The sequence below is a fragment of the Miscanthus floridulus genome, chromosome 5 (genome assembly GCF_019320115.1).
Source record: "Miscanthus floridulus cultivar M001 chromosome 5, ASM1932011v1, whole genome shotgun sequence".
Lineage (NCBI taxonomy): Eukaryota > Viridiplantae > Streptophyta > Magnoliopsida > Poales > Poaceae > Miscanthus > Miscanthus floridulus.
Genome location: NC_089584.1, coordinates 131,122,374 through 131,133,193, shown reverse-complemented (window position 1 = coordinate 131,133,193; position 10,820 = coordinate 131,122,374). Strand labels below are relative to the sequence as shown.

General features: G+C 50.3%; 1 protein-coding gene across 1 annotated transcript; it reads right to left on the bottom strand.

The window, feature by feature from the left end:
• Positions 1–1,294: 1,294 nt before the first annotated feature.
• Positions 1,295–6,226, bottom strand: LOC136453621 (bZIP transcription factor ABI5 homolog). Its single transcript, XM_066454179.1, has 5 exons — positions 6,034–6,226; positions 2,118–3,246; positions 1,958–2,029; positions 1,798–1,827; positions 1,295–1,626 (listed from the first exon to the last, which is right to left on the bottom strand). The coding sequence occupies exons 2-5, from the start codon at positions 3,159–3,161 to the stop codon at positions 1,534–1,536; spliced, it is 1,239 nt and encodes a 412-aa protein (XP_066310276.1). The 5' UTR covers positions 3,162–3,246; positions 6,034–6,226; the 3' UTR covers positions 1,295–1,533.
• Positions 6,227–10,820: the final 4,594 nt, after the last annotated feature.

The window sequence follows — 10,820 nt, the reverse complement described above, 5'->3', positions numbered from 1 at the left end:
ACCACCAAGTTCAAACCTCGAGCACACGCTCGAATACTCAGCGCACGTAGGAGCTCTTGTCACTCTCGGTCCTTTAGACCGGAGTCCGACCAAACCTCTTGTATCCCTATCTTACTCCTTCTCGTTTGTAACCCCACTGCAAACTTTGAGCACCTGGGGTCAGAAATAAAGTCACCGACCGACTCAAACTGGACGTATGGTACGTTACCTAAGCCAGTATAAACCATGTGTCATTGAGTACTAGGCTACATCCGATCACAACGTACGGCAAAAATACAAATATTTACTTGTTGGCCACTTTTCGCACCAACACATCATAAGTTATGTTGAAAAATATATCTTACATTTTTTTGCCATTGTTTGATAGGTTATGAAATTTAATATTAAATTAACACTAGAGATACAATGTCATACAAAACATAATGATGAAAAAATCATAATGTTTTTGTAACACTACCTCAAAAAGATTGAAACTAAGGTGGTGTTCGCTGGTCTGACTGGTTCAGCCAGCTGGCTGGACCCCCTCACGAGCTACTGTTCACCAAACCAACCAAACAATGTTTTTCTCTCACAACAAACCAGCCGGAACAGTGTTTTTCAGCCAAGTTTCAGACCAGCGAACAGGGCCTAAGACACATTTTGTACATAGAGAAAAATATTTTTAAGGTGTAAATTGGGGCCACTAAGATAGTTGGAGGGAGTAAATTGAATCAAATTTTAGTTTACAAGGTTATCTAGACACACGTCAAAATTAAAGGGTAACTTGGACTTTTTTCTAAAAAAATACTTATGTTGCATTTCGCTCTACTCCGTAGGACAACAATGTGGGCCAAAATCATTGAAGGCCCTCATATATACCAGACACCTTTTGATTGCGGGCAGCAATGTGGGCCAAAATCATTCGAGATCGCATGGATTGTAAATGGTGTGTTTGGAACGTGCTTGGTTGCCGGTCAGAGTACGCCGCCGCGCCATGTTTGGCCGCCACACTTATTTCACCAAACAAACACGTTACTTTTTCTGTGGCTACACCAAAGCTTTGGCGTGATATCCTGTGACGTGGAACCAAAGACGCCCTTCGTCCGGCTGAAGCACCCGACCTTTTACGTTTCTGTTTGCCGGTTGATTTCTTGCTTCTGAACACTTGGTTGTTGGTTGCCTCTGAAGTCTGAAACAAAACAACCGAATCCAAGCTAGACAGCCACTCGCATGAGAATACCAGAATAAAATGCAAGAGATACACAAACATACATACGGCATAGTATGGGCCATGTCAAATAAACATGGGCGATTGTGTTGAGTTACTATCTTACAGCTGGTTTATTGTTTGTACAACCCCAGGCTTATATGAACAGCAGCAGGCCAACGCGGAAGCTCTTGCCCATATCTTGTTCTAGTCCCTCGCAGACGTCCCATGCATCAACCACATCGCATACTATTACTAACGGTGCTGCAACCGACAGGTAGTCAGGTACAGCACTCCCATGGAAGCAAGCGAATTGGAACTGCACAACGCGAGTCGCTCGTCGCAGTTCACCACATGGCGCTGCCCCAGCGGCGCAGCCCGCGACCGCCCTTCTTGGCGCTCACATTCTCCCTTGCCTGATCCATCATCTTCTCCACCAGCTGAAACAGACACAAAAGCCATGGCAAGTTCCCATCAGCGCACTGTCTTGACAAAGCATGTCGATTTTTACACTGACAACTAGCAAATGATCGAGCATGTCGATTGTTACACTGACAACTAGCAAATTATCGACACTCCGTAAAAGGATAGCGCGATTGAGGGGAAATTACCATCTTTTTCTTCGATAGCAGAATTGTCATCTGCGAAAAAAAAATGGAATAGAGACGTTGTGTCTGATCAGATCAATGCATAGTAGATAGGAAAATATCAATGCACAGTAGTATTAGATAGGAAAAGGAGATGATGAACAAATGTTTCGCTTCTCAGTACCTCCTCTGCTCTGAGGCGCTCGTTCTCCTCCTTGAGATGGTTCAGTTCAGCCTCAAGCTCCACGGTATATGCCTGCACCAGCACCAGCATCATTTCAGAGCACACCGAGTTTGTCAATGACACACAAAGAACACGAAATTGACGAGAACAACTAGCACACCTGCTTCCTGGCGCGTGACCGGGCCGCGGATTCACGGTTCTTGATCATGCGCCGCTGCCGCCGCTCCACGGTCTTCTCGGTGCACCCGTCCTCGGGGGAGTCGCGCTTCCGCGCGCCGCCGCCGCCGTTCCGGACCATGCCTCCGTTGCCAATGCAGTTCATCATCTCCGCCTGCGTCATGGCGCTCATCCCGTCCGACGACCCCGGGCTCACGGCGGCGGCCGCCACGCACTGAGACGGCGACGGAGGCGGCACCACCGCCATGCCCCCAGGGTACCCGTTGTGGTACCCCATGCCGTCGCCCATCACCGGGTACACGGCGTTGGGCGGCACCGGCGCCGCCACTTGGTACATCATGGGAGCCGCGTGCTGCATGCCCATCGGCCCGGCCGGGACCATGCCGACGGCCTGGGGGCCGTGGCCGGCGAAGGCTCCCCGCACGACGCCGGCCTTCACCAGGAAGTCCTCCAGCGTCATTTCGCCCAGCGTCACTTGCCGCCCGCTGGCCGCGACGCCACCGCCACCGCTCCCCATCTGGGGCTGCACCACGGCCTGCGGCGCCGCGTTGGCGTTGGCCTGCGAATCCGCCGGGTCCTGGTTGATCTCGGCCCAGACCTCCTCCACCGTCTTCCGGGACAGCGGCGGCGGCAGCGCGAACGACCCCTGCCGAACCAACCCGCTCCCTCCTCCTGCTCCGTTCTCACCTGCCCCCGCCGTCGCCACGGGCATCATCATCGTCTCCCGCTCCGTGCCCTCCTTGCTGCATCCGCCGGTGCCGGTGGCGGCCTGGAACTCCTCGGCGTTCCATATGTTGGCCATGAACTCGTCCATGTTCATGGACCCGAAGTTGCGCCCCGGCTCGCACAGCGAGTTCTGCAGCTCCTCCAGCGTCAGCGACATGATGGACGACTGCCGCGCCAGCGGATCCACCACCTGCTGCTCCTCGGCGGCGGCGGCGGCGCTGGTCCGGGCGCGAGCGCCCTGGTCGCGCTGCTGCGAGGTGACCTCCTGCTCGTCGAGGGCCTTCACGTTCTCCGACGCCATATCTCACTCGATCTGCAAGACTCCTTTAGCACTCTGCTGATGCGTTCTTGGACGCGGCAGGCGGCACGCGGTCCTTATAGCCTGCCTGCATGCGAAAGCCAGGCGTGGTGATTTTAGAAACGGTTCGGGCTAGATGGGTCACATCGGTGCATGCATCAAGAAAACCCAGGTGCGGTGCCGCTGCCGGTGCCGGCTGGTGCTTGTCGTAAGGGCTTCAATAATACTCCGTATAATATAAAGCTAGGCGCGCAGCCGCAGTTGGTGCGGCTCGCTCAGGTCTGATGACTGATCGTCTCTAGCGACTGGACGCTGGATAGACTCTTCCTCATTTGGATCTTTGCTCAGGGAATTACGAACAGCTTCTTGTAGGAGGATCTTCTACGCGTCGTCGCATGCTACGCAGAGGAAAGAGCGCAGTTCTACGCACTCCAGGGCAGGACCCTGACGACATTCAGCACGTGCTTGTTGTCGGCTTATCTTTTGCCGCACGGGATCAGAATCAGATAGATAGACACTGGCAGTCTTCTACGAAGACTCGGGCTCCTTTTCTTCAGCTTTTTATATGTATTTTTTTATATATCAGTGAGGTCTGCGTGCTCTGTTGTTCTGTTGTCTGGCAGAAGCCAAATAGCGCGTGTGACGTTGCTCTCCAGCCGTTTCCCAAACGGAACAGGTCACTTCTGATAGAGCGCGAGGAGGCGTGACCATCTGAACCGTTTTCCTACGGCTTCTGTGGGGATACAGCCAACCCGGGCGCTGCGCGAAGCGCCACGCTGTTGACATTTAGCTCGGCCGCCGCGAAGACACCTCAGACCTTAGCGCGGACGTAGCGTGATCGTTTACTCCTATTCAAACTCCAAGGGTGTGCTACGTACCGTCGTCCCTCCCAGTATTTGTATGTGCATGACGTACTTGTCCGGGTACAGTGTACCGCAGAAAGAGAGAACGTAGTACTGGCGTACTACTGCTCCATCTCCAGAATCCATCTGTGTGGCTGTGTCCAGAATCCGTACTGCAGGGCAGTTTTTTTTTTTTGAGCAAAAGTGCAGGGCAATTGTTGCGAATACATTGCTCGGGCCTGGACCGTCTCTGTTCTAGAAGGAAGGCCCACAATATGCTTGTGTATTGTTACAAACTCGCATCTGGTCCCATAAAACCCATGTTGGCCCGTTGTAGGCCCATGAGCAGATAACACTTACCAGAACAATTCTGGAGGGAGCTTACATTACCGTACCTTGTCTGCCCCCCCCCCCCCCCCCCCCACCCACCCAAAAAAAACGTGCCTATAGAATCATCAATTTATATTTTATACTAGTATTATGGAAAATTTAAGCTTCGGTACAAACACCATAAAAAGAGAAACCAAGACATGGACTGTTGCAGTACAGTTTCCCATGTCTAAATCTGCAATCCCCAATAATTCCTATGCAGGTTTCTCTTTCTTTTTTTCTTTTCACAAGATTTTTTGTTCAAGTTTAAATCTTGATGTGCATAAATAATTGCACTATCCGTCCATTCATATTTCTGATGGATTCGCCGTACTCTTTAAGTGTGGCACCATGCCTTGGTTAGGTCCTAGATTATTTAGGTTGTGATTTTTCTTTTGTCGTAACTAGAAGAATACCCCACAAGTTGTTTTTTAGAAGAAATTAGTTTGTTCTATATATGTAGCATTACTATATGGTATGGGTACTGTGTGTGTATATATGAGCTTGGCTTGTATGTTATCTTATTGCATCGGATTTTGATAAGGATTTGATAAAAATCGGTAAACTAATGGAAGAAAAGTAAATTGAACATTATAGATCAATTATAGAAGGATAGTACGATTCAACAAATAGTATATGCAAATGGCTTGCACGTTAATAGATTAAAGATTAAAAAGTATTGTATATGATGTAGATGAGGTGGAATATTTATAATTAATAAGGGATTACATGGATACCTTGCATGAAAGAATTAAGTTAGTGAGAGTGGCAAATGATGTGCACCTTTGTAGGAAGAGATTGAACATCATAGGGATTAGCTTTAATAGAGTATATATAAATATTGATATGGATATGGATATAGATGTTGGGCGGCACCACCCTGGTCGGTTTAGATACATGTACTGTTTATCTCCTCGTGCTGTTCCTATCCTATATCCTAAAGCAAACGTGGATTCACTTTATATCAATAACAATAAGCAACAGGGCAATGCGGCCAGATTTAATGGAAGTTTTATTCTTATTAAATAAGGCGGCACACTAGAAAATAGCATGAGCGAACTTTTTCAGAGAACAGAGAGTCGAACTTCCAACCCGTAAGTCGCACTTCAGGATCCCTACCATTACCATTGTGCTATGCACACGTACGTTCTCCACTTTGTTTAACCTCTCGTAGTTTTTTAAATATCTCGTCAAAACCATTTAAACACCTATTATAGGCGAAGGTACATAATTTAGTCCTGTGCAGTCCTCTGTCAATGGTAAAGTCTATCTAGTACGAGACTTTGATGGATCGTGTAGGGTTTCCTTTCGTCAAAGATTCTTTTGACGGGTTACCGGCATGCCGTATGAATGGCACTGTTCACATTGTATAGGCTACCTCGCTCAACTGCAAAGGAATGGAGGACCAAACATGCAGCAAGAGAAGTTTGCTTCTTCATGAATACAGCAAAAGAGGAATAATCAATAACACCTGCAGTAATCCATCGACGGAGCTAATTTCTACCGAATGCTGCTGTCAGCTCCAATCACGAATTGCGCGGAAAACAGTACCAAACAGACAAACACCTCGCATTTATCCCAAACGAGCAGAGATGGCAGTGAAAGATGGCTGCATGCTGAAATGGAGGTCGAGAGCAAAGACGAGGCGACGACGTGGTACGTACCTCCTCAGGCGCAGACGCCGCGCAAGGGAGCCACTGCCACCGGAGGCGGCTGCGCGCGCGCGGCACCGTCTTGCCGGCAGCCGACGCGCAAGCGGCCAAGCTTTGCTCTCCACCTGCCGCGGCAAAGTGCCAAACGAGCCGCCGAAGCGACCCAGTGCTAAACGGGGAGCGAGACCTGCTGCCGCGGGGACGCGGGCATATGTTGGCGTGTGATGGGGGCCGGGGCGTGGTGGGCTCGGGGGGTTGGAATGGATGCGGCGCCGAAACGGAGGCAATTAGCTAGACATGTGCGCTGCCATTTCGCCATAACAACCTCGCGGCCGCGTGGGGCGAGACGGCGCGCCTGCTGCTGCTCGCCCCCCCTGTCGTTTGGAGTTTGGACGTGTCGGGCTCGTCGGCACGTTGCCTTTCCACCACCAGCAGCAATCGCTATCCTTTCCTTTCCTTCCGGGGAAGGGAGGGAGGGAGTCACAGGGAGGGCGATGGGCTCCGAGTTCCGAGGGGCCGCTACGGGCCTACGGCTCAGCCCCTGCATGCGGCTTGCTTCCGCCTCGGGGTTTTGTCAGGCCCTGCTGCCCAGGCAGCAGGCAGCTGGCGCAGGCAAGGCCGCTGCCCACAGTCTGCCGCGCGTTTATCTCCTTGGACTCTGCCGAGTTGCGCGTCACACAGTGCCACTGCTTCGGGCACAAGCGCTGGTGCACACCGGAGGAACGTTTGGAGTGTGATACACTCTGCATGACCGATTTGCGCCAAGTTTAGGATCGGTTCGATTTTACGGAAGAACAAGAATGGAAAAAAGAATAATCCGTATTTGAAAAAGGAGCTTAACCAAGACCTGGGGCATCCCTGCATGGCAGGTGTTAATTCCAACCTTGTCCACGCTCTCTACCCAGCTGCACTGCAGTTCAATACACACCGGTTATTCACACACCTGTTTACGTATTTAAGTATTTTACAAACAGAGGTACTCTCACGGTTTCAGCACAGAAAGGAAGCAGAGGCTCATGGTTTCAGCTGCAGTTCCCCGCGGGTATCACGTCGGCGAGGGAAAAGACATGCATGCGTGCCGGGTGGTCGTAGGAAAGGAGATCGGGGCCAAAACGTACAGGCCGCGAGAGATGGACACGTGCAGGATACGTGCCGTGCCGTGCCGCGACGGTGATCCCCACCCCGTGCCTGCAGTCGCCGGTCCAATCTCCGTCGTTCAGTACAATCAATTTGCCTGAGCATCCGTTGTCCGCACCTCCACCAGAAGGATTTTTTTTTAATTTTAACACTTTTTCGAATTTAATTTTAAATCTAACCCTCTCGATTTTTTTTAACTAACACTTTTGGCCACACCTATTGCCCTGACGCGGCCAAATATCTATGTCACGTCATGTATGGTGACGCGGCAAAGGGTTGACGTGGCGGCGACAAAAAAACGCGCTGACGTGACAGGCTCTGCCGCGCCACCGATCTTAGCGTGGCAGTGCCGCGCCCTGATCCATGGCGCGGCAGAGCCGGGTATAACCTCCGCTGCGGCCCGCGTGCCCGAGCAGTCGCCGTTCTCCGAGTAGCGCAGCAAGGCTGGCCGCCACGCCCGCCTTCGCCCGCACCTGCCCGCCGCCGTGCACGCCGTCTGCCGCGGCCACGTCCGCCCACGCCAGCCAGCCGCGTCCGCCCGCCCGCGCCAGCCAGGCAGCCAGGCCGCCGACCGCCGCGCCCGCACACCGGCGCGCCTCCCCCTCCGGCCAGAACCTCTGGTCACGCACGGCGGCTGCCCTGCGCCCGCGCCTCCCGGCCTAGTCTTGCGCGCTGCAACGAGGTACTCCACTAATATAGTTAGCACAATTAATAAAGTTAGTAAAATTATTAAAGTATAGTTAGTAAAGTTAGTTAGTTTAGTTAGTATACGTAATATAATAAGTTAATATAGGTAGTAAAGTTAGGTAGTTTAGTTAGTACATTTATAGTATGCCTTGTATAGATGTTAATATTTGATTAGTTAGTATAGTTATAGTTAGAAAATATATTAATGTTAGTATGGACATTACGTACGATGATTTCGACGACTTAATGAAGTTTCTTAAAATGCTTCTGCAGATGGATTGTTGTGTTAGAGTTTTGTACGGAGGAAGTGTTAGGAGAGAGGATGGTATGTTTGAGGATATGGAAGAAGAATTGGAATGGTTTGATGAATCTCCTAGCTTCAACAACCTTTGTGTCCGTTTGAATATAAAGTTTGGCGATGATTTCACACTAAAGGGGAGATTTGATACTGGGAAGACTAGGGCACACTATGTCCTCATGCCCTTGTGCGACCCTGCTCACAGGTCCCGCTACACTAGGGTTCTCTAAGGTTTCAATGTGCCCATGGCTGAGATGATGGTGGAGAATGGGTACAGGATGCATGATGTTCAGGACGGCCTGTCCATTGATGGTTTTGGAGGCAATGAAAAAGAATTAGGGGTCGAAGGGGAAGCAACTCAGGATAACATGGATTTAGACGGTCAGTTGACGCAGGAGCAGTTTCATTCAACTGTAGTAGGCTGTATAAGCAATGACTTCGATGTGAATGAGTTCGAACGGGAAAAGGAGGAGCAGGAGGAGGACAGGATCGGTGATGTAGTTAGCAGTGATTTAGACGATTCTGATGATGACCAAGGAGGTACAGATGCTATGGCAACAACGACTGATGCCATGCCAGTACCGGTACATACTATGCCATTATCAGTACCAACTGAGGTTTTGCAAGGTGTCCATGCTCAGGAGAGACTAGTCACAGATTTGGCTACAGATGATATCCCCTATGATTCATGGGCCAGAATTAGCGAAGCGCAGCAGTATGTTCCACCACCACCTTACACAGCGACTGAGCTTGAGCAACTCAGGTTCAAGAACGTACCTTTCAGGGGCGTTCCGAACTATAGGGATGTTAGCATGACGGATATGGCAGTTTGTGATATCGGTCTCCAGATGTGTAGGAATTCATTGTATAACCATGAGACAGAAACCCTTAGGAAGGGGATGATATTCAACACAATGTCAGAGATAAAACTCTTCCTTCAGGACTATGTTGTGTACCACCATAGACCATACACCGTCACTCATTCGGACCAGGAGTTGAGGTACCACTTGATATGCAAAAACGATTGTCTGTGGAGGTTAAATGCACGAAGGAGACATAGTGATGGCAAGTGGAGGATAACTAAAGTTGTTGAACCCCACACTTGCCTAGACAATAGGGGGGAGGAAAATCAGCAGCAGCTCACTACACGTTACCTTGCCCATCGTATATTATGGCTCGTTGATGACAATAACGATATCTCGGTGTCTTCTTTACAATAGTCCATATCTGGATTCATTAGGTACGATGTGACGTACGAAAAGGCTTGGCGTGCTAAGCAAATTGCTCTGGCGATTCGATGGGGTACTTGGGAGGAAGCGTACAACAGGGTGCCCCACATCTTATGTGCAATGCATTATTACAATCCTGGCTTGAAATGGGTTGTGGACACCGGAGGGATGTTTTTTCGGGACCCATTGAGGCATGTCCTCTAACGTATGTTCTGGTCGTTTGCGCAAACGGAACATGCATTCTAGTTTTGTCAGCCGGTCGTACTTGTTGATGGCACTTTCCTGATAGGAAAGTACAGGGACACCTTGATGATGGCTGCTGCTATTGATCCTGAGGACTAGATAGTACCCGTGGCATTTGCTTTGGCAGAGGGAGAGAACAATGAATCATGGTCATGGTTCATGCGGCTTCTACGTGTGTAAGTGCTTGGCCCAACTCGCACTATATGTTTGATCTCCGACCGTCACACAGGGCTTCTTAATGCTGCAGCTGAGCATATAGATGGGTTCCCGCCTCTAGTACATAGATGGTGCATGAGACACTTTGCCGCTAATTTCTGGCGGCGTCAGCGGAAGCAGGAGGTATGTGACAAGGTAAAGGCTCTATTTGTGTACGTACAGAGCACCAGTTCAAGGAGACAAAGAGAGAACTAGACAAGATGGTAAATGCAGCGGGAAAGGCCTGGTTAGAGGCGCAGATGGAACATAAGGCTCAGTGGGCGTTAGCATATGATGAGGGGGGTTTCAGGTATGGCATCATGACCACTAACTCATTGGAGTCCTTCAACCGTGTATTCACCGGAGTTCGATCGTTGCCTGTGTCTGGAATTGTTGAGTTCTCTTTCATAAGTGCAACGAATCTTTTATGAAGAGGTGGGAGCTTGCGCAGAGGAATATAGCTGAGCAGGGGCATTTTGGAAAAGGCCGGAGCTGAACATTTGAAGGAGGCCGAGGAATTGGCCAAGCAGCACACCGCCGAGCCGTATGGACCCCGCCGCCATATCTTTAGTGTACGGGGCAAGGGTGGCACAAGCCTGGGCGGCGAACGTTATGGTGGACAAAACTACCGAGTTGATCTTGAAAAGGTAGAGTGCAGTTGTAACGTCCCTCAGATCATGCATGCCCCTTGCTCTCATATGATCATGGCCTACAGGGTTCGCGGGTACAACTATGAGGATCTACCATATATCATATATGTCACCTTTGTATCTCCGTTCGAACACCGTTAGTATTTGAGAGATGAGGTTCAAGCCATACCTTGACCCAACACAGTGGCCACCTTCTAATGGTTATGACTACGTGCCGCATCCAGATCTAATGAATGTAGGGAAGGGTAGGAGGAAGAAGAAGCGACTGAAGGGGGACATGGGCGCTATGAGAGGGTACGACGAAGACATGTATGGCGGGGGAGACTTCAACAAGACCCGTGGCAGAAATCTTTGCTCCGT

What these genes read in the sequence shown, in the direction of transcription:
- LOC136453621 (XM_066454179.1), bottom strand. Translation starts at nt 3,161, where the DNA reads ATGGCGTCGGAGAACGTGAAGGCCCTCGACGAGCAGGAGGTCACCTCG. An exon ending in GGTCACGCGCCAGGAAGCAG is followed by an intron (nt 2,030 to 2,117) that starts GTGTGCTAGTTG and finishes GTGCTGGTGCAG; the next exon opens with GCATATACCGTGGAGCTTGA. An exon ending in AGCGCCTCAGAGCAGAGGAG is followed by an intron (nt 1,828 to 1,957) that starts GTACTGAGAAGC and finishes TTTTTTTCGCAG; the next exon opens with ATGACAATTCTGCTATCGAA.